Here is a 22,794-nt window from a genome sequence, read left to right as displayed (position 1 = left end):
TTATATGAGTCTCGGCCGGCTTCTTGGCCTCGGTGTTCCTTGTATGTCTGTCACTGATTACTTTGTTTTTGCATTTATTGGCTATTAGTGATGCAATACGGGAAGGGAAAGTCCTGTTACTACAGGTTTCTAACCAAAGGCCAACAATGGATCTGGCTGCAGACGCACTACTACATCACCTACCATCAGTGGAATTCCAAGCCCGAGTTCATTGTTTGTACACACACTGTCGTTAGGTAAGAATTCTGCATATTGTCGGAAAGTCTTAAAGATCTGCTTAGTTTAAGAACAACAAAGCTGAACCTGCAACCGTGCCAGAACCTCGCAGCTGTTTGGCCTGCTGTTCTCTCTTTATTGAGTTCTGTCTTATATGATTCCTGAAGTTTTGTAAGATAGATTCAAGCTGAAAAACCTGTTATGTGACCAAGGGCGTACACAAACATCATAGGGCCCATAGCAAAACTCAGGAAGGGCCCCGGTGCCCGAACCGACAAATGGAATACTTTCTGTTAAAGTTAATGTCCAACCTAATTAGGAGCTCCACTTTGTACACACAGATCTACAGGTCCCTTGCTTCCCATCAAACAGAGTTCAGGCACCAGTACGGGGAGCGCAGGCTTTATACGAATGTTACTGAACTCAATGGGAGCTGTACAAATCTCTATGCAGTGAGCACCCCCTAGTGGCAGCTGTCGGCAAACGCTGTGACTGTGTGTCTGGAAGCAGAAGAATCAGCTTAGTGCATATCGACTTCCACCCTAATCGCCATAGCAGTCATACAATGCGAATACTATAGTATTGTGTGAGGCTTTATTATCATGTGCTTTAAAGGGGTTGTCCGGTCTACTCAGAGAATAGGCACACAAGTAAAAGAAATCGCAAGTGATTCAAAAAGTAAAATGTTAGCAAAAAGCATTGCACTTGCGTACAATTTGCATGGCATGACAGTGCGATGCAATTATTTCATGCTCCCATAGGAAATAATGGGTGACTCCTGAACAAGAGCGTCCTGAATTGGTCCGAAATAAAAATCAGTCGTGTGTATTAACCCATTGAGATCAATGGTTTTTCACCTGAGCAGTTTCCATCTGTATTGCAATCGGTTGGAACTCCCACAGAAATATCGCCCGTATGCAAGCAGATGTGTGAAAAACAGCACAATTTTCGCTGGAGAAAGAACACATCTGGAACTCATTAAACTTTTTATTGTTTCCTACTAGACAAATTTAAGTTCACCACTTTTGATCGTTTCTATAATATACTAAAATACTTCAGTATTGCGGTGTATTATAAAGACTATAAAGCTCATGCAGAGGCCTGTGCACCAGAGACCATCTTCAAGCCTCTAGGTGCCATAGCAACCCATCAGGACCCCACGATCACATTGCAGGGGTTCAATGGGAGACAGAGGGATCACAGCATGTAAAGGGTTACTTGGCTGGGATCTGCAGTCTCGCTGGTGTCCACCATTTCAGCTGCAGATCGCCTGTGGGCCCCAGCTACTCCTGGCATGGAAGACCTATGCCAGGCTTCTCATGCAGCGCCTTATAAAGATGTATGCATCAGAATAAAGCTTCTTAACGCCCGCTGTAAAAAGGCCTATGGGCGGTATGTGCACCTGTGTGAGAAGGACGTTTTTCAATGCAGACAAGGATGTTTTTATTGGCTGCCAGCAAGCAGAGATCTTGAAATGGCGACTTATTGAAAAATAAAGAATATTAGAAAGTTGTATAACTTTTTTTTTTACTGTAGGATGATTATTGAGCTCTATCCATTAGCCAGAGCTGACCCGGCTTTCTGCTCTCAAGAACCATAAGCATTCACAAAAATCAATGGTTTCCCTGGCGATAGAAGCCAATGTCCGAGCGGTCCAGCAGCCCGACGCTCCCTTGGCAATCATTTTTACAACTTTATAATGAAGCTCTAGTTATATCATCAAGCAACTTCACTGCAGTATGCAAATGGAATAGTTAGTCGATAATGCACTGCAACATGTTGCAAGGAGTTCTATGTTAAGCCTCGTACATAACCCTCTACATATAGACATATGATCATGTGCGATTTCACAGCCAACTTTATAAGTGGTCTATAGCACCCTCTAATGGTCATTTTCTAGTGACGGTAACTTTATAGAAAACTACCACACTCCGCAATTGTTTGAGAGACTATTGATGCTAGCCATGAGTTACATGGAAGTAGGAGCACAATACCGTTGGCTGCCTGTTCCACCACCGAATCCATTCTATGGCTTTTCTCCCTGTATGTACATTATAACCTGATCTATATAGTACATATCATACTATTAGAGTGGGTTGCATCGCCTGTGAGACGTACGTCTTATAACGTTACTGTCCTATCTTACAGCTATGCTGAAGTCCGAGCGGAGAGGAGGAGAGAAATGGGCCTGGTGGAGTCTGCTCTAGAAATCCCAGACTCATCACTAAAGGTATACTGCACAATGGCTGCCATATACGAGTACTTTATATTTCATTAACCAGCTGCTGTACGTTTTAACGACGTCCTGTGAACTGTGTCTACTTCCGGACACTGCTGTGATAATCTGCTAGGCGGCAGGGATCCTACTATGTGCAATTTGCAATTACGGGGTGTCGTCAAAAAGACTGATCAGCACTATATCTCCATACCGGTGTCCCATGTTGAAATATCAATAGTGTACTTCAATAGGAAAGCATGGATGTGCTACACAACGGTATGGTGCATGGAACATGGATTTTAATTTTGTGTTGTGGCCCCTGTAGAAGAGTAAAACCCAATCGCAAAGTTTAAGAGTAGCATGTGAGAAGCAGAAATCCACTTTCCGTGTCTCTCTAAGTCCCGTGGGACCGCTGGGATGACTGAAGTAAGGGAAGCGTACTGGAAGTGGCTCCTTCTACTACGATAGGGGCCGATCATCCAGGAAGTCATCCACCATGCAGGAGATTCCGGGACCGATCCACGTTGAGTCCATGGAATGAACACAGGTCCAAAGATGGCTCCATATATGTATCATAGCAAAAGGAGCCACTTTGAGTACGCTTTCCTTATTTCAGTCATAGCAGCGGTCCCACAGGACGGAGGGCTTAGTCACACGGGTGCCGTTGCGCCCTTGTGACTGTGCCCTTACTGCAGGAAGAAGACAGACGTCTTTCAGGACGGACGACTCCCCGCAGCACAGAAGAAAGAACACATGACCAGCAATGAAGCTGGTCACATGTTCTTTCCTCCGGCGCTGCAGAGAGACGTCCGTCCTGAAGTGCGGCCGTCTCCTTCCTGCAGTAACATGGGCGCTGATGTGACTATGCCTTTAGAGAGACACAGAAAGTGGATTTCTGCTTTCATGTGCTATTCTTAAACTTTACTCCTCTTTAAGTCACCTTCCCCCCCATACATAGTTTTAATAATTGTTCCTTATGCTGATCGATCCTTTCTATAATTTAATTTATCGGTGGCTCCAGATTAAGATTGGGATTATTTTTGTTGGACCCTGTAAAATAGAGCCCATCTGGTGGTGTAATTAGTCAAAGGGATATTCCAGGCATTTAGGGTTGATGACCTATCCCCAGGATAGCTTATCAATAATTGATTGGTGAGGGTCCACCACTTGGGATCCCCACCGATCAGCCGATCCTCTGGCCTACTGTCAGTGTAGCAGAGTCAGATATCCACATCGGTGGTCAGAGCCGGAAGTGTAATAGATGGCTTCACTTTCATTAAAAGCAATTGGGGAGATGCCTTCAAATACACTTCCAGCTCTGACTGCGATGAGGAGCCAGAGGCGTAATAGAAGGCATTAAACTCATTGACTTCAATGGGGATTAAGCTATCTACTACACTTCTGGCTCTGACCACCACCGATGTGGACTGCACTGATAGCGGGCCAGAAGATCAACTGATCGGCAGGGATCCCAAGCGGAGGACTACCACCAATCAACTCGTAGGTCATGAATAGTAAGGGTCTGTAGTACCCTCTTAATGAGGCCGTGGATGTACTTGTCTCTCTGTATCTGCATTGGAGTAATAACAATGGTGTCTTTTCTTCTTAATCCAGATGCAGAACGCCTTTCTAAATATTAGACAACGTACAAATAACCAGGAGCAGAGCAGGGAAGGTGTGTCCGTCTCATCGCACAGCTCCCGCAGATCGTCTCACACGGCCCTTTCAGACTCAGCTTGTACGTAAATTCTTTCTTTTTAATTCTTGTTATATTTATTGTATAGTTTTTCTTGTGTCTTTTTTTTGCGTTAATGAAGGCGCTGTTTGGGTGCGTTGGACAACGGACGGTGTCATGGCTTCCATTATAAAACTCTACAGCTTGATTTTTATGGAAACCATGACTGATTCAACATGTTGGATACCTCTTTACTTCAAATGGATCCATCAGGGTGTTGGATTTTTTCTAACTGTTTTCTATTGATTGTTAAAGGGGTTCTATATGCATTAAACAAAATGGCCGCCTTACCGTACCGGCAGCCTCTGAGAAACCCATGTTAAAATTCAATTCTTTTACTAGGATACATGCATGCAACTCTAGACCAGAGGGTAAGGGTCGGGGCAGAGAACATGGGTGGAACCTTTGGCCACACTATTCCTTCTTCTTGGGCTTAGTACCATTCAGCCTAACTAGAAGTAACAGTCTTGCATTAGGCTCCTCCTTTAGGCACCTGACTCCGCCCCTACAAGGCTAGAACTGCCATAGTTACATTCGAGGATGAAGTCTTCATAGGCTACATGGACTGTGGTGATTTTGTATAATGTCTGTAAACCCATTTAAGAATATGTATAGGACTCCCCTCTGCAAACATTCTGCATAATTAGGGGAAAATTGGCCCAAGGGTCATGAAAAAGGTCTGGTGGGGTAAGCAAACACCAGGCCATTCTGTCCTGGAAACAGTCACCATTAGAAGGGGTCCTCCCTGGTTTTACATATACCATTGAGCGAGACTCAAAATGTGTTGTTTGAGGCCTCGCTGTCCCCCTGAATGTTACATTCCCCTCTTGCGTTGCTTGGTGCAGTACCCCTGGACCCGGCCTTGGCACAGGATATATTCCCTGGCCTTTTTGGATGCGTATTTCACACAATTCATGTGAGCAGCAACATGGGAGCCTATAAGAGATTGGTACAGTGAATCACGTGCGCAAAACCTGCTATTCCACAGAATTAATGACTTCACCCACTTACCTTCTCACTGCTATTATCTTGAAAACTCCCCACAATGAGGCCACGCACCTAATAATTGTTGGGTCTGTCTTTTTTCTATTACTCTACTGCACTTAGAAGTAAATTACTTGCTATTTAGAAGTATCACTTTTACCAAAAACAGCTATTTATTTTGATGTTGGACTGCTATTTTTTGAACATTACTGTCTTAGGCTGCTTTTACATCTGCATTGGGACCTCTTGTTGGAGGTTCCATCGCAGATCTAGCACAAAATACCGAAAGGAAAGGCGCTGCATGCTGGGCAGAAAGTGGGCGGACCCCAATATAGTTAACGGGATCCGCCTGGTATCTCCAGAGACGGAACCATTTGGCCACTGGGATTCCCCTTTTCTGCTCCCCAAACTGAGCAGGAATCCCCAGCACAGATGTGAAACCACCCTTAGCTTCTAGAAGATTTAGGAAAGAGGATGTAGAATATGTACAATTGTTCGCATGCATACAGTAGATTACTAAAGTTATTTTATCACGTGTTTTAGCAACATCATCCATGAGACATACAGAAGCCAGTACTCCTTCTAGACAATCGATGACCTTGAGCCAGCAAGACATGCCCCAAATAAGAATGGCATCCACTGCCAACCAGGTATGTACCTATATACCTATGTGACCGTTGCCATGCACTAGACTTATTACTAATCCTAAACCTGTTCCGTATATTGCTTATGTCTTGTCTGTCTTTCTCTAGCGGGTAGTAACTCCTCAACCTCCAGCAGAACATATACCCCAGCACCATGTTGCACAGCCGACTATCTCACCACAACAACCTATCATGGTAAATATATCGCTACTATGTAGCCATGTGACTAGGATCAATGCACGGCTCTCCGTTTTATCCTGACCACCAGTGATCTCCATCTAACAACGAACTACTTGAAGTTCCTGTCTTTGGTCTCCCGCTTGTTGCCCCATAGTGCTTCCATGCCGTTCTGTATTCTCCCATGATAGCATCGCACCTACGGCAGAATACCTGTGTCAAACAGTATATGTGTTGCCGCATGATGACTGCAATCAGAAGGCAAGGAGGGTGACGGCACGACGTTGACCCCAGCCCAAATGACCGCACCTTTGGCGCATGCACCCTGTCATTCTGTGCTGCGTGCTGATGAGTGAGTTCTACCTGTCACTGCAGAAGACCCTTGAAGTATCGTCTGTCAGAAATCCCTCAATGGGCTCAGTGTATAATTCACAACCCTGCTACAACACCTCCTGCAATGTATAGACTGATTGGCTGACAGGGAGGTTGTTTCCGCTAGCTGACCAATCAGCTATAATGGAAGTAAATTTATTGTGGGCCCGCCTCTACATCGGCACTGGTTATTGTCTTGCCTGGGGCCCCCAAATATAATGCTTTATTCATAGTACTGGGCTGCCTATATGGAGAAGAGAGGTCTTATATGGGTCTCTTAAGGCTCCAGAGCCCAGGTCCAACCGCATTCCCTATAGTTACACCCCTGGCCCTAGGTATGTGGTGAGGCAGTAGTCTCCAGTCAGCTAAGTACCTGTGGCTTTTTATTCTGTGTGAAGCTTTTCACTTTTGCCAAATACTGTATTGCATACATTGCTTTTTCCATCTGCAGTAAATATCTTCCCTATCCTCCATCTAAGGACAGGCTAGGCTCCGAGGTTCCGGATGTGCCCCCCTCTAGCGGGGTGATCACTCTGCTTCTAGGCTAGTTCTAGCACACCAAAGGTGGTTAGGGATAGCATTCCATTCATGTGCCCTAACTTTTCAATCCATATGACTGACAATCAGCTTTTCTTGACAATGGCAGTTCTATCTATAGTACCAAAGTTATGGCATATAGACATCATATGGACTGAAACCCTTGTATGTATTAGGAAGGACCATGTAAGGTATATTGAGCATACAGGTCGGTAATCATTTTATGTTCTATTTAGTTTATGGGAAATGGGTTTGGTTTGTAAAAAAAAAAGATTTCTACATATATAATGTGTATTTATATATTTAATTACAGAATTATTATTTTTCCTAACTACTAGCTTCCCACTCAGTAACATCTTTCATTATGTTCTGTAGCCGGTGTGTCATTACCCCAGTCACCTAGGAATGGTGAGCCAACTGAAGGAACAACTGGAAGAGCGGACGCGGATATTACAGGCAGACATCAAGACGCAGCAGCAAGAACTAGATGTCTTAAAGGAACAGCTACAACTAGTGCAGGACTCCAATATGCAGGTATCAAGCATAGGGATTACTTAGTGGAAGCTTTTCATAAACTTCATGTTTCATAAAGTGAAATGTGTTAACAGAAAATCAGGTTTGTAGCTTAAAGGGGACCGTCTGTCCACCTTTTTAAAAATGTACCGACTAGAGATGAGTAAGCACGCTCGGTAAGGTCAATTACTAGAGCGAGCCTCGCTCATCTTGAGTAACTGCCTTCTCCTCCAAGCGTGCTCAGGGGGGGTGGCGGGAGGGCGAAGGGGAGTGGGGAGGAGAGTGAGAGAGATTTCTTTCTCTCCCCCCCTGCTGCTGCCCGCCTCTCACTCCCGTTGCCCCCCCCCCCCCCGAGCACGCTTGGAGGAGAAGGCAGTTACTCGAGATGAGCGAGGCTCGCTCTAGTAATTGACCTTACCGAGCGTGCTCGCTCATCTCTAGTAATGACAGATGCAGCTGTCAGGAAGTAACAAATACAGCAGTACTTACCTGTCCTCGGTCCAGCGCTCCAGCGTTCATCCGTTCTCTGATGACAGCGAAAGTCAGCTGACCACTGCCTGCCAATCAGAGGCCACAGCATCACTGCTCATTCTCCTGGCATCAGCGCTCACATGCTGAATGCCATGAGTTCTGAAAAATGACACTGCACCCTCTGATTGGCAGGCGGTGATCAGCTGACTTCCTATGTCATAAGAGAGTGGATGAACAGTGGGGCTTGCAGTGCTGGATCGCTAGGGCCGAGGACGGGTAAGTACTGCAGTATTTGTTATCTTATGACAGCTGCACCTATTGTTAAATTTAAAAATTGTGAGAAAGTTTACATGTCACTATATATATATACACTACCGTTCAAAAGTTTGGGGTCACATTGAAATGTCCTTATTTTTGAAGGAAAAGCACTGTACTTTTCAATGAAGATAACTTTAAACTAGTCCTAACTTTAAACAAATGCACTCTATACATTGCTAATGTGGTAAATGACTATTCTAGCTGCAAATGCCTGGTTTTTTGTGCAAAATCTACAAAGGTGAATAGAGGCCCATTTCCAGCAACTATCACTCCAGTGTTCTAATGGTACAATGTGTTTGCTCATTGGCTCAGAAGGCTAATTGATGATTAGAAAACCCTTGTGCAATCATGTTCACACATCTGAAAACAGTCTAGCTCGTTACAGAAGCTACAAAACTGACCTTCCTGTGAGCAGATTGAGTTTCTGGAGCATCACATTTGTGGGGTCAATTAAACGCTCAAAATGGCCAGAAAAAGAGAACTTTCATCTGAAACTCGACAGTCTATTCTTGTTCTTAGAAATGAAGGCTATTCCATGCGAGAAATTGCTAAGAAATTGAAGATTTCCTACAACGGTGTGTACTACTCCCTTCAGAGGACAGCACAAACAGGCTCTAACCAGAGTAGAAAAAGAAGTGGGAGGCCGCGTTGCACAACTAAGCAAGAAGATAAGCACATTAGAGTCTCTAGTTTGAGAAACAGACGCCTCACAGGTACCCAACTGGCATCTTCATTAAATAGTACCTGCAAAACACCAGTGTCAACATCTACAGTGAAGAGGCGGCTGCGGGATTTTGGGCTTCAGGGCAGAGTGGCAAAGAAAAAGCCATATCTGAGACTGGCCAATAAAAGAAAAAGATTAAGATGGGCAAAAGAACACAGACATTGGACAGAGGAAGACTGGAAAAAAGTGTTGTGGACGGATGAATCCAAGTTTGAGGTGTTTGGATCACAAAGAAGAACGTTTGTGAGACGCAGAACAAATGAAAAGATGCTGGAAGAATGCCTGACGCCATCTGTTAAGCATGGTGGAGGTAATGTGATGGTCTGGGGTTGCTTTGGTGCTGGTAAGGTGGGAGATTTGTACAGGGTAAAAGGGATTCTGAATAAGGAAGGCTATCACTCCATTTTGCAACGCCATGCCATACCCAGGGACAGCGCTTGATTGGAACCAATTTCATCCTACAACAGGACAATGACCCTAAACACACCTCCAAATTGTGCAAGAACTATTTACAGCAGAAGCAGGCAGCTGGTATTCTATCGGTAATGGAGTGGCCAGCGCAGTCACCAGATCTGAACCCCATTGAGCTGTTGTGGGAGCAGCTTGACCGTATGGTACGCCAGAAGTGCCCATCCAACCAATCCAACTTGTGGGAGATGCTTCTAGAAGCGTGGGGTGCAATTTCACAAGCTTACCTCAACAAATTAACAGCTAGAATGTCAAAGGTGTGCAATGCTGTAATTGCTGCAAAAGGAGGATTCTTTGACGAAAGCAAAGTTTGATGTAAAAACAATGTTATTTCAAATACAAATCATTATTTCTAACCTTGTCAATGTCTTGACTCTATTTTCTATTCATTTCACAACGCATGGTGGTGAATAAGTGTGACTTTTCATGGAAAACACAAAATTGTTTGGGTGACCCCAAACTTTTGAACGGTAGTGTATATATATCTTTTTTTTGTTATCTTGAAATGTTGCAGTTCTCACTGAGCACTGAGCCTCATAATATTTACACATTCTATTATGGTATAGATAGAGATGAGCGAGCGTACTCGGAAAAGCACTACTCGCTCGAGTAATTTGCTTTATTCGAGTATCGCTGTGCTCGTCCCTGAAGATTCGGGTGCCGGCACGGAGCGGGGAGCTGCAGGGGAGAGCGGGGAGGAACGGAGGGGAGATCTTTCTCTCCCTCTCTCCCGCCCGCTCTCCCCTGCTCCCCGCTGCGACTCACCTGTCAGCCGCAGCGGCACCCGAATCTTCAGACCCGAGCACAGCGATACTCGGATAAAGCACATTACTCGAGCGAGTAGTGCTTTTCCGAGTACGCTCGCTCATCTCTAGTTATAGACCACTTTTCAGCAGTCATCTCATTAACATCACTGGCAGGATTACAATGAAAAATGACCCCTATATATAGATAACACAATAGGTGATGGTCACAGTTCACCTCCTCCCCTCCCTGCACAGGTCACAGAACATGCACACAACACTCTCCTTAGAAGTCAGTGAGTCCCGTCCAAACTACAGGTTCCTGTGGTCTATGTGGCTGCTGTAAAGCAAATCTCTGAATGCTGTTAATAGCAGCTTGGGTAACTTTGCTGAACCCGTAATTACATACAGAAATAAAAAAATTAAAAATTGCCAATCAAAAAATAAAACAAATTAGAAAACAGAATGTGAGTCACTATGTGGGGTTAACTAGTAAAAAATACATGTGATACATTTTCGTTAAAGATTTTAATATATTGAAAAGATTACAGGATTATTGCTAAAAGTTGTGTCTGCCTGAAACTTAATGTTGGATTTCTGTGTAGAGCAGTAGAGTGTCTTCAGGACCGGACACAAGTTCTAGTTTATAGTTTTTTCAGTCCTGCACATTTAATCTTAATGAATGACAATGAATCTAAGCAGATTAACGGCGGAACATTTTCCCAAGGCTACAGTTTATCCCCCTTCCGTTCCACAGAATGAGGAATATCACACCAGGCCCAAGCAAAATGGTCTGGTCCTGGTTTCCTCTTCAGAAGCGTTGTCATAAAGACTTAACAAAAAAGATTGTGTCATCATAACCGCCAGGATTACATTGAAAGGTAAAACCTATAGGAGATGGTCACAACTCATATATACCTCCTCCCTGCAACGTGACCTCTAGACATGTCACCGTGCATGCTCACTACATTCTCCCATAGAGGTCAATGGGCCTGCTCCTGTCCATTGCATGAGTGGCCCATGAGGCTGCAGTAAATGCTGTTAACAGCAGCTCATGTAACAGGGCAGCCTCCATAGTGACGTACAGAAAATGAAATTTAAAAAAAATCTATCACCAGAAAATTAAAACAGAATAGAAAAATGGAAACTATTTCACTGTCTGCTCTTAATTAGTAAAAAAAATAAGTGATACATCCACTTTAATGTGGCCTCCAATCAACAAATACAACAATATAAGGGCCGACTGAATGGATCAAGTTTTTTTTGTATCTGCCATGAATTTTTGTATGTTTCTATGAATATAATTTTTTTCTTTTTTGTGCAGATGTTTATGCAGCAACCAATCCCAATGGGATTTAATGTGCAGCAGCCCGATTCCAGGAGGGTGTCACGCCAGGCCGGTGTAGTGGCCAGGCAAGGTCTAGAAATGGGAAAGAAATCTCAGTCGATGATGAGTCCCAAGCGCTTTTGTGGGTCTCAGATAACCTCCACTCATCAGTATGTTACACCAAATCAGGTAACTAATTCTTAACATGTGATCTTTCATCTATTTATTAGGCTTGCTTATGGTGGTGATCCATTTTGCTAGAAATTGGCCCAGCAGTCGGACCACCAGGGATCATATATTTATCACCTATCCTGTGATAAATGCTTTTGGTGGGATAACCCTTTTAATTGTTAGTTAGTCCTATTTCTTAGCAGAGTATTTTCAACACCTACCTTAAATGCAGGGTTTACAGTTTTCAGTACATTAGACATAGAGCCAAAATGCTTAGAAGGGCACTAACCTTACAGACAACTTCTGCTCATCTACTAGCTGTTGGTCTCATCGTTTCTGTAATATACTTGTATTAAAAGTTTGTTACTTTACCACTGTAAATCACGTTTGAAATGGCTGCCACTAGGGGTCTCTGTTTCAGCTTCTCTGCAATCCACTGTCTGTTGTTAGGTACAGAGCTTCTGTAGTAACAAGGATACAGGGACATTTCCTTAGTGATGGGGCAGGAGCTATCTTCACAGGGATGCTCTCATGCACTCAGAAGCTGCAGACTGACAGATTTGCAGACCATGTGATAAGGATCTCAACAAGTTCCCCTGAGTGTGTGTCTATGTATACACACATTATAGTGGGTTTACTTAACTTTTCGCTGGGAGAGCAGAGGGGCAGGCATTCAGATACTTCCTCCCTATTGATTAGCCCAACAAACTCTGCAACGCAGCATGAGAAGTCTGAGCTAGAAAGTGCAGGACAGTGAACTACTGGCAGAATGCTAGGCTTGCTACATGCCTCCTGCCTGGTAGTGAATTGCAAACAGCAGAGAAACTGAAAAATGGTAAAGACCACCCGAAAATCAGGAATTGCAGCCCAAAACGGTGCAAACAGCAGCAAATGAGAGAGCAAAAGGAGAACCTGGTGTATTTTAGAAAACTTGTTGAAAACTCGGGTACACTATAAATAACTATAAATAAGCTTTGACAAAATCTATTTATGGCAGCCAGTTAATTTGTGAAATAGCATTACATTCTAAGGATTTAAATACCTACTGTAGGTATTAGTGTATCTTGACGCCACCAGGAAGTCCTGGTCGAGTCAAGATTGACAGGGGGTGATGCCCCCTGTACCTGATTGGCTGCACAGCAGCCTGCCAGCTAGGTCCTGGAAGGGTACTACAAGTTTCCTTGAGAAGACATGCAGCGGTGCCTGGTGCAAAGGCACCAGCAGAGCTCACACGGCCTTCCTGGGTACCGAGGCACAAGCCACTGGGTTATTTCACAAAGCCAAAAGTGTCCTGAGGAAGGTTTTCCGGCAGCACTCCACAACTGTCAGAGCCACCCCCAAGCGATGTACGTTGTACATGCCGGTGGCTGCAGGGAGGCCACAGGGCCGGGGGGAGACACACAGTGTAATCCGGTGGGCTGCCACTGCTTGATCACACACCGCCAGCTTCCCCCCACCCCCAAATCCCCAGAAGATGCGTCTTTACCGGGAACGGTAGAGACTGAGGTGACAATGCACGCAGCGCAGCCGAAGCGGTGAGTCCGGCAGCTGTAAACAGGGAACAGTAGGGTAACATTTGTGATGAGGCTTACATTTGTAGATGTTAATGCTACCATGTTACAGCGGTAACATGGCAGCATTTGCAACTCAAAATGTAAGCCTCATCACAAATGTCACCCTGCGACAAAGGCTGCAGGTAACGCTGACATTTCTTGCACAGTGTGCTATCAGGACCTTACACCCTTGGCCCTATCGGGAGCTAGGAGTTTGACAGGGGCGTTCCTAGCTTCCGGTGGAGTCAAGATACACTAATACCCTTACTGTATACAGACTTACAGTGTGGATATACAGCTTTTATCGTCAATTAACTGCTAGTCATCTTTATTTTGTATTAAAAAAAGAATGCAGGTCACCAGCAACACCAACATACTCAACAACTGCAACAGCAGGCAGCGCAGCAGCAGCACCAACAAATACAACAACAAACACCGCAACACCAGCATCAACAAATACAAGAAGCGCCTCAACACCAGCATCAACAAATACAACAAGCGCCGCAGCACCAGCATCAGCAAGTCCAGCAAGCACAACAGCAACTACAGCACCAGCAGCAAATGCACCAGCTACAGCAGCAACAGCAACAGCTGCAGAAGCAACAGCAGCAGCTCCAGAAACAACAGCAGCAGCAGCAACAGCTACAGAGGCAACAGCGGATGATGAGAGGAAACCAAACACAGCAGACAGCAGTGTTACAGACTCATGTGATGCCCCTATATAATACTATGATGTTCCCACAAACTCACCCCCCTGCTACTGCTGCTTCACGGATATCAACGGATCGTGGGGATAGATCCCAATCGTCTGATTTCACCCAAGACAGGCATTTGAGGTACACAGTTTTACGTTATTATGCAGCGTTTGAGCTGTTCAAGTTAAGGTACCGTATACTTAATTCCGTTTGTGCACAGCAATCTTATAATTCACTTCATACAAATTAATGGACGACTCAATTGCTTCGTGGAGCATTTGAACGGCCAGGACAAACAATGGCGCAATCAATCTACGTATATGTGTAGCTATTCTGCAGAGCTTAAAATGCAACCAAAGGCTAAAAAAAAAAAATCAAAGCAGTACGTATAGTTAATATTATTCCTCTTTGCAGCTATGGATGCATTGCTGGGCATAAGGTAATAGAAGTTTGGCCAAAAGTTGACCATGAGTTTGCTATCAGTGATCCTAGAGGTCTATGGGAGTGGTGCAAATGCACACTCAATACGGGCACAGATGCGCAATATGCTGCACAATTCTGCATTAAAAAGACAGATCTAGAACTCATTAGGCTAAATACCCTTTTACATCACGGCGGGGAAGGGGGGTGTGTCTTGCGTCCATGTAAACATGTCTTGCACACGCTTAAAGTACACAGAGCATTACCAAAACTGGATACAATTGTATCTACTTCACAGCTATGAGCTGCTATGTACAGGTCTGCTGCATCTGAATGAACACAGCATTGTTCCCATTCACTGTCAGCCAGAGGCAAAACTGGAAGCTCCCGGGCCCCAAAGCAAAATCTGTAAAAGGGCCCCCTACCTACCATGTGCCATTTATAATACTGGTGTCTTCTTATGTAATAGAGGGGCCAGGGCCCGGTACTAGCTGCTACCTCTGCGCCCCCTATGCTATGCCCAGCAAATAAATACCATAAAAATGGTGAGGAATTGATACATAAAGTATATTAGAATTATATTATATTTGCGGGATGGGTACGGTTTTTCTTTATGAAGTGATTATTATTTAATATATAAAACTGGAAAACCCTTGTAGAATTATTCCATAAGAATGATAACTAAATAAGACTTTTGAGTTGTTGCTGCACAGATATTCATGTTCTATCTTTGTATGACAGGTTTGTCCAGGACCAACAAATGCGGCCGCCCTCACTACCGATGCAGCCAATCACAAGTAGCACGGTGATTGCAGCGTCCCCTGCTCCAGCATATACTCCTTCAGTTATGATCCCTCAAGCAAGCTTTACCCCACAGCAGACCCATGCTGCAGTTCACCTACATCATTGTCAGCAGCAGCCGGTCCAATCACAGCATCTCTACCTTCAGGTAACGTAAATGGTAGAAATCTGTAAAAGTTGAACTTACATGCTAAGAATGATAGGATGTTGTTTCATATCAGCAGAACACCCATGGGTATGTACTCATCGACATAAAGGAATAATGCATCCAGATAAAAATGTCGGATTGATACACAAAACCTGTCCTGTTGTCATATCAAGTGATTACAGTTGTGGTCTGATTACACATGGGGGTCTTTCCAGCAGATGCTGTAAAAGTGCTCCCTCCCCCGTTTCCCTATAAGAAGGCTCTTAGAGGCTACTTTTATGAAGTGGACCTCTTGTTGAGAGATCGTTGACCACTAGTCGCCTCTATGACCCACTCAAAGACATTGTGCCCGGTTAACAGACTTTGAGAGGGGACTCATGACTGAAATGAGAGAAACAGGATGATCGTTTCGACGACTTGTCCGCCATCTAGGCTGTTCTGACCAGGTTGTTAGAAGGAGTTTTGAGCAGTGGTTATGTGAGAACATGCAAACACAGCGAACCGACTCCAGATGGTCCAGACAGACCACCGGTAGAGAGATCCAACAAGCAGATCCAACAGTTTCATTGTCCACCATCTAGACACAGGTGGCACCTTCATTTAAGACCCGTCTCTGCCCGGACCATTTCCACGGGTTTAGCAGAAGGAAATTTAGTGTCACGTATTCTGCTATTAACACCACAACACTTCCACCTTCATTTGGAGTGGGGGCGTGAAAAAGAAACCTGGACTAGTACTGGTACGGACTGAAACCACATCATCTTTAGCAACAAATCCAAGTTCTGTTTGAGGGTCGACAATAATACTGTTAGAGTATGGAGACCTCGGGTGAGTGGTGCTTCACAGAAAAGGCCAAGTTCAAAGCACACTGCCCAAAATGCTAGTGTGATGGTCTTGTTGGGAGTGATTGCATACAACAGCCGGTCACCCCTAGTAGTGATAGAGGGACACTAAGAACTCAGTGATATGTTCAGAACACCTTGAAGCCACATGTGTTCCTCTCATGCCGGCTTCCAAAAGGCAGCAGGATAATGCTCGGCCGCACACACAAGGGGGTCACAGGAAGCCCCCACAACATTGTCACACTTCCTTGGCCTGCCTGGGCGGCAGATTTATCACTGATTGAGCATTTATGGGACTTGCTGGGGTGTCAACTTCAAGAACCTACGATCTAGAGGCTCACTTATAGCAAATGTGGACTCATATGCTGCAGGACAACATAAGGAACCAGTATAGCTCCAGAAGCTAGAGGTGGCCCAACTGGGTCAAGAGTCTCCTTTGAATTGTACAGTTTTTTCCAATAAATGTATCCTTTCACTCTAATATTGTAATCACATATATAATCACTACAATCACACATATAAAGTTTCATCCGATTCCGACCACTCCTTGATGCATTATTTTTTTTCAATGAGTGTCTATTACAAGTACTAATGAGGTTGTTACTCCTGTATCTCTTTCGATGCTGGCTGTCCCTTGCAGTAGGGCTATTGACCTGCTCACTGCCCAATGGTCCATGTGATATGTAAAGGAAGGACTGCATTAATATACAATATTTCACTGTTTTCATTATGTTTCAGATGCAGAATCCAGAATCAATGCAATCGAGCCAGTCTCAACGTATGTTTCAGCAGCCTCACATCTCTCAGCAGAATACTACTATGGGCTATTTTCTGCATCCTCAACAGCAAAATCAGTCCAGTAATATATCCGACTTACCGGAGATGCAGCTCCCGTGACACTATAGGAAGGAGAATTAGAGCTCAGGCATTATACTTGTGCACCGTGTGCAACAGTAGTGGATGGGCCCAGAAGCCCTCTCTCTCCATAGCATGCCCAGTCCTCTGAAGATTGTACTGAAGAGCCGAGAAGGAGAAACGTTGGCTGAAGATGGGCAATATAACAATTGGGGAGGAAAACAACAAACCCATCTATAATATTATAGATTTCCAGCTGCCTTCAAGAAGAACCAAGAGTAGCTCCGAGTTCTGATATTACTTATACACCAAAGTGTATGTCAGGGGCGCTCTTTTTGGTTTGCCAAAGCATACCCAGTAAGTGACTATGGACGATATTCTGAATATCTATGCCCGGCAAACTATATAGCCATAAAGCTAGTGGCTTTGGTTACGCATAGGATGTTCTAGAAGAGTGCTTGGTGGGTCAAAATGGCAGTCTAAGGTTTAGTCAAATAACCTCAGGCACTATTTTTATGTACCATAGAAGCTACATTATGTAGCATCATCTTTGTACGCCTACTGTATGAAGAAATTCAGAGATTTATGCTAGTATTGTGATGTTCTCTATGCCCTTGTATCAATCAGGAGTTTAATGCCAAAGTATTCCTTATAGAGTTATATCAGAAGAGTTCATAGAGAAGTGCCCAATGGATATCCAAACTGGTCATAATGCTCCAGCCTGGTGCTGGTTGGCCGAAACGTTCATATATAGATGTAGCAGAGCTGACTTTCTCAACACAGCAGTCTTAAATTTACAAACACGAGGGGGTGGGGGGTGGAGAACCATACCTACTCCGGTATGCTTGGGTACATGTCCCTTAAAGGGGATTTCCGAAACTGAACTATTGATACCCTATACTCAAGATAGGTCATCAATAGTTGATCAAGGGGGGTCCACCTTGCCGATCAGGTGTTTGCTGGGCCTTTCTACAGGAAGCAGACAGCTCTGTTCTCACTTCAGTGGTTAGGCTTGGTATTGCAAACCAAGTTCGCAATTACTTCAGTTGGAGCTTTGCTTATAATTCCAAGCCTGGCCACTGCTGTGAGAATGGAGCTGTCTGCTTCCTGCAAAAATCAGTTCAGTGCATGAGCACAATGGCCCAATGAACAACTGATAAGAGAGAATCCAGCGTGGTGGATACCCGCCGGTCTGAACAACCTCTTTAATGCCAATGGATAAGTAAAGACAGCAATAAAAAGAATTCCTCGCAATGCAGTTCCTTGCTAACATGTTTGGAAGTCAACGCCAATATTTTAAGCAACGTTTCAGGCGATGATACACCCTTCTTCAGGCCCCAATGATGTAATATAGGATATGTGACAGCTTCAAACCTGCGTAATTCTCTTAACCCAGTTGTACTATACTAATGGTATGCAGTTCAAGAGATATTCCCTATTTCAGCGCCCCTACGTTTATGACTGACGTAAGGGTTATGAAAAAGCCTGTAGGATAAGGAACAGCTGCCCTATATCCTACACCGCAGTAACCTAGCTGGAGGAACGGTGCATGATTGCTCGAAATGTTGCTTAATACATTGGCAGTGAGTTCAGTTCCATAAATCTCAATTAGAAGGACCTGTTCTGTAGCGCTGTCACTACTTTTTGCAAGACACTAGTCAATGCAATTTCTCATTGGACTGTAGGTAAACCTACCGGGCTATGTTATTGCAGTGCATTCGTATGGCGGACAAAAGAAGATTCAGATGTCATCCAGCCCTGCTATGTCTGTATATACATGAAACGGCTCTTGGAGACGGGCACACGTGGACCATCCATGATGCCGTGTTGGTTTGGATTACTTGCACTGTAATTCAGATGAATACTGCATGCTTGCTATTGTTAATATGTGGGTATGCAGCTTTTATTTCATATGTGCCCATATATTGTTAGACTAGATCATCCAATAAGAATGTACAGAGTTATATTTGTTATATAAATATATTTATTGCATTGGTTTTGTGTTCTTAAATCTTTATTTTTCATTGTCTCCAAGTAAATGTTCCACAATATTCAATAGTGCCTCCTATACAAAAGAAGTAATACCGGCCCAGCTGCTCATTCTGTCTAATGGTTCTGTCTAATGTATTATGGCTTGTCATGACTACTAAAATGATGGGGAGTGGGCAGCTTGGGACTCGTTACTCATCCTTATCAGGTAATAGACACAGATGCACATCTGGGCACAACCTCCAGATTGTCCAATTGGGCGTCCTTTATGGATGGCCGAGCTCATGAACACCTAACTTTGGCAGATTGTAACTTCACCTTCACTTTGTATTGTATTATGTATGATCTATTATTGTACTCCTGTTATTTATAAGACATGTATGTAAAGTAAATGCCCAGATATTTATTGTATTGGACTGCATCAAACGAAAAGAATAGGAATACCAAAATGCTGCTTTCATTAAGGATTATATAACCCAAGTGTATGTCGGTCGGATCACTAGTTTCAAGCCATAAAATACATAAGGGCTATTTCATGGTGAATTAAAAAAAAAAACATGGCTGCTTTGGTCCAGAAACAGTGCCACACCTATGTTCAGGTTGTGTATGGTATTACAGCACAGCCTCATTTACTTCGATGGAGGCCAGCTGCAATACCAGACACAACCTATGGTCAGGTGTGGTGGTGTTTTGTTTTTTTTGTCATGGCGGTCATCCTTTTCTAATTCTGGACTTACCCCTTTTAAAGGGAACCTGTTATGCCCTATAACAACCAGGAACTAAGTTATAGTGCTTAGAGGACAGGAAAGGAGGAGTCTGGGGAGGGATGCGTGTTTTATACTTACCAGACTCCCTGTTCTCACACAGGTGGAAGTTGGCACTTGATTAGTCGGTTTGACCCTTTCCAGCATGCGCACTGATCTCTATGGGAGTGCGACTGCAGAATATAGTCGGACTGACTGACGGACTTCCACTGGTGACAGCACAGGAATGGGGAGCCTGTAAAGAATAAAAAGTACATCGCTGGACTCCTCCTTACCTGTCCTATAAGCACCATAACTTAGTTCATGGAGCTTGTAGAATGTGACCGGTTCCTTTAAAGTACTAGTTTGAAGCTCCGCCTTTGAGGGCCACTTTTGGCACTTTTGCCAGCATTTTAGCTGGTGCACTTTGGTACCAGATGTACAAATACGGATGTGTTAATGCAAATTCATCACTCCTCACTTGCATAAAGTCAGCTTTATCAATGTATTTATGTACCATAAATACACTATAAATATGTAGTTCAGGCAGAACGCGCTGTTTCTGAAGCCCCGGAACTACTTTTTGTGAGTCACACGAATCTGTCAAAAATGGCTGGTATTACAAATCACTAAAAGGGGTCAAATCTATACAAAAACACTGAAAAAGGCCATTTTTATTAGGCTGCTTTAGGGCTTAGTTCAGGGTTTCCGTCTCTCTGCTCCGTTTTTGGAGGAGAGAAATTGACGTAAAACAGAAAAAAAAACCAGATCCATCTTTTTCCCCATTGATTTCCATGGGATTTCAAAAAAACAGAAAGGCTTCAGTTTCAGTTTTTTTTTTTAAATGGGAAAATAGTGTATTCTGCTCTAGGTACAATGTGGGGATTGAACTCACCAGCAGTATTGATTTCAGTGGGTGAAAAAAAGTAATATACAACAGCACTCTTGTCCATGGGTTATGCAGTTCAAATTCACTGAGGTTGGACTCAGCTGCAGTACCAAACACAACCACTAGACAAAAGTGGCGCTGTTTCTGGAAAAAAAAAAAGCACCATTTTTTTTTTAACCCAAGGCAACAGCTTTAAGAATATGCTAGAAATACTTCTGATAATTCTGAAGTAAGCCCCGTTTTGATCTTCACAAATTGTCTATTCAATAACTTGAGCTTTTGGGAGATGTGCTTGCGATTAGCTCCATGCTAAAAGTACAAACAATTTAAAGAAATTCCAATGCAGGACTGCTAGTAGGGCAAATCCGATCCTACAGCCATAAAGTAGCCAGCAGGTATAATTCAGGGATCTTCTGAACAGCACTTTGTCCAATGCTTGCACAGATATGACGTAGCATTGTATAGCACATAGTAGAGAACAATCATGTAAACAGCTGCAGACCAAAATGTGGTTGGAGAGGCAGATCCTACGGAGGATACACTGGAGGCAGATATTCTGTAGACCAAATCTAGATTTATTTATTTGTAGCTTGGATGGTGCCAGTCAATGCTGAGAAGACTTCATGCTTGGCATGATATACGTCAGTACTTCTTAGGCCTACATTAGTTTGTACAGTGGAGCGGATACTTTGATGTTATTGCAGGATGTTATTTAAAGGGAATCTGTCACCTACATTTAGCCCTATCGGCTAAGCTTAACCCTTTCCAATCCAATTTGTATCCTGGTTTTCCTAGGGGGCTTACTCTTTTTCTGCCATTGTACAACAGCGCTATCTGCTGGCTAAAGCCAGTACTGCATGAGGTGACACATTGGATAGGCTAGAACAGCAGAGCGTCTGGCAATATACAGTAAGAGAACCCCGACGGACATCTTCCAACATCAGAGCTGTACAGCCTTAAATCATACTGTCTTCAGAGGTCAGACAGTGGATTGGAAAGGGTTAAGGGCTGAAAACAGGTGACCTGCTGAGTCTAGGGATGTCAGTGCCATACTTACCTTCCCCGCCGTTCCCCCGATGTCAGCCCTGGTGCATTGAGCTACTTTGCTAAGTAGTCCGCCCATTGTAAACTTAGAAATGGCAGACTACTTAGCAGTGCCGCTCAATACATTGAGCCCTGACAATGGGGGAATGGCAGGGAAGGTAAGTATACCACCTACATCCCCGTACTCAGTGGGTCACCTACTTTCAGCTCATAGGCTTTTCTTATAGGTTTAAAAGTAGGTGACAGATGCCCTTTAAAGGGAAACGATCATCAAGTATAAGAACCGTTAACTAAGTTTAGATGATGTAGAGTCCGGGAAGCCGTTTTTCATGCTCACAATCTCTGCAGTGTTCCCGGCAAAGTCAGCATGCACGCAGCTAGTTTGACTGTTTTCAGAAGGCTGTGCATGCACATTTCTATGGGCATATGCATGCGCAGCCTACTGTAGAGAGTCAAGATGCCTGTGTGTGCGCTGGGGAACACCGCAAGAATAGGGGACTGGGTGAGTATGAAAATAGTAAACTTGGTATTGTAAGAGGTCTAAGTGAAGGCAATGGTTTACCGATTAGTCTATGTAGTTGGGTATAGTATGGATTGATACTTCTCTCATGTGTGAGGACAGCTCCAGCCTATGTGCACACTTGTGATTGGTGTGCAATGCTTATTCAGCCATGTTCACATTTCCTGTGTGCCCAAGTTACACCCGAGAGACTTGGGCGCAACTCACAGCACGCGAACACCAGCACATTGACTTGCAGTGGTATGTCCTATTTCTCATCTATGATATGGACAGGAATAGGACATGCAATGTGTTTTTTTTTCATATGGACCATCGGTCAATGTGCATAGACCCATAGTCCATAATTGGGCCATGTGCTGAATTGACATGGACAGCACCCGGCTGCAAAAACACAAGTGTGCCGGAGACCGTATTTTAAGGACACCCAGAGTAAGAGGAGACACCCTGGAGGTCTGTGCACAGCATCATCTAAGCTATTTGAATGTGGCTTAGAATTAATGTCCTCGTTGCTTTAAAGGGGTTGTGCAGGAGTAGAAAATCATGGTCACTTTCTTCCAAAAAACAAAAAAAACATTGGTTTACAGCTTGTATGCTCCTGCAGTATCGACACAACTAGAGATGAGCGAACACGCTCGGTAAGGTCAGTTACTCAAGCGAGCATCGCTCTTCTCGAGTAA

The 22,794-nt window shown here is 44.0% G+C and overlaps 1 protein-coding gene across 1 annotated transcript in view; it reads left to right on the top strand.

The window, feature by feature from the left end:
• The window catches only part of PASD1 (PAS domain containing repressor 1), a 141,198-nt gene extending 119,577 nt beyond the window's left edge, over positions 1–21,621 (top strand). The window contains exons 12-21 of the mRNA XM_066581775.1: positions 89–236; positions 2,365–2,446; positions 4,049–4,172; positions 5,697–5,803; positions 5,906–5,992; positions 7,259–7,417; positions 11,445–11,636; positions 13,520–14,007; positions 15,028–15,235; positions 16,816–21,621. Coding sequence (XP_066437872.1) covers positions 89–236; positions 2,365–2,446; positions 4,049–4,172; positions 5,697–5,803; positions 5,906–5,992; positions 7,259–7,417; positions 11,445–11,636; positions 13,520–14,007; positions 15,028–15,235; positions 16,816–16,974 — 1,754 coding nt within the window. The 3' untranslated portion in view covers positions 16,975–21,621. The remainder of the gene's footprint in view (positions 1–88; positions 237–2,364; positions 2,447–4,048; positions 4,173–5,696; positions 5,804–5,905; positions 5,993–7,258; positions 7,418–11,444; positions 11,637–13,519; positions 14,008–15,027; positions 15,236–16,815) is intronic.
• The last annotated feature ends 1,173 nt before the right edge of the window (positions 21,622–22,794 follow it).

This window comes from Eleutherodactylus coqui, chromosome 10 (genome assembly GCF_035609145.1).
Source record: "Eleutherodactylus coqui strain aEleCoq1 chromosome 10, aEleCoq1.hap1, whole genome shotgun sequence".
Classification (NCBI taxonomy): domain Eukaryota; kingdom Metazoa; phylum Chordata; class Amphibia; order Anura; family Eleutherodactylidae; genus Eleutherodactylus; species Eleutherodactylus coqui.
Note: the sequence above shows the minus strand (reverse complement) of the source record. Positions and strands in the feature narration are given on the sequence as shown.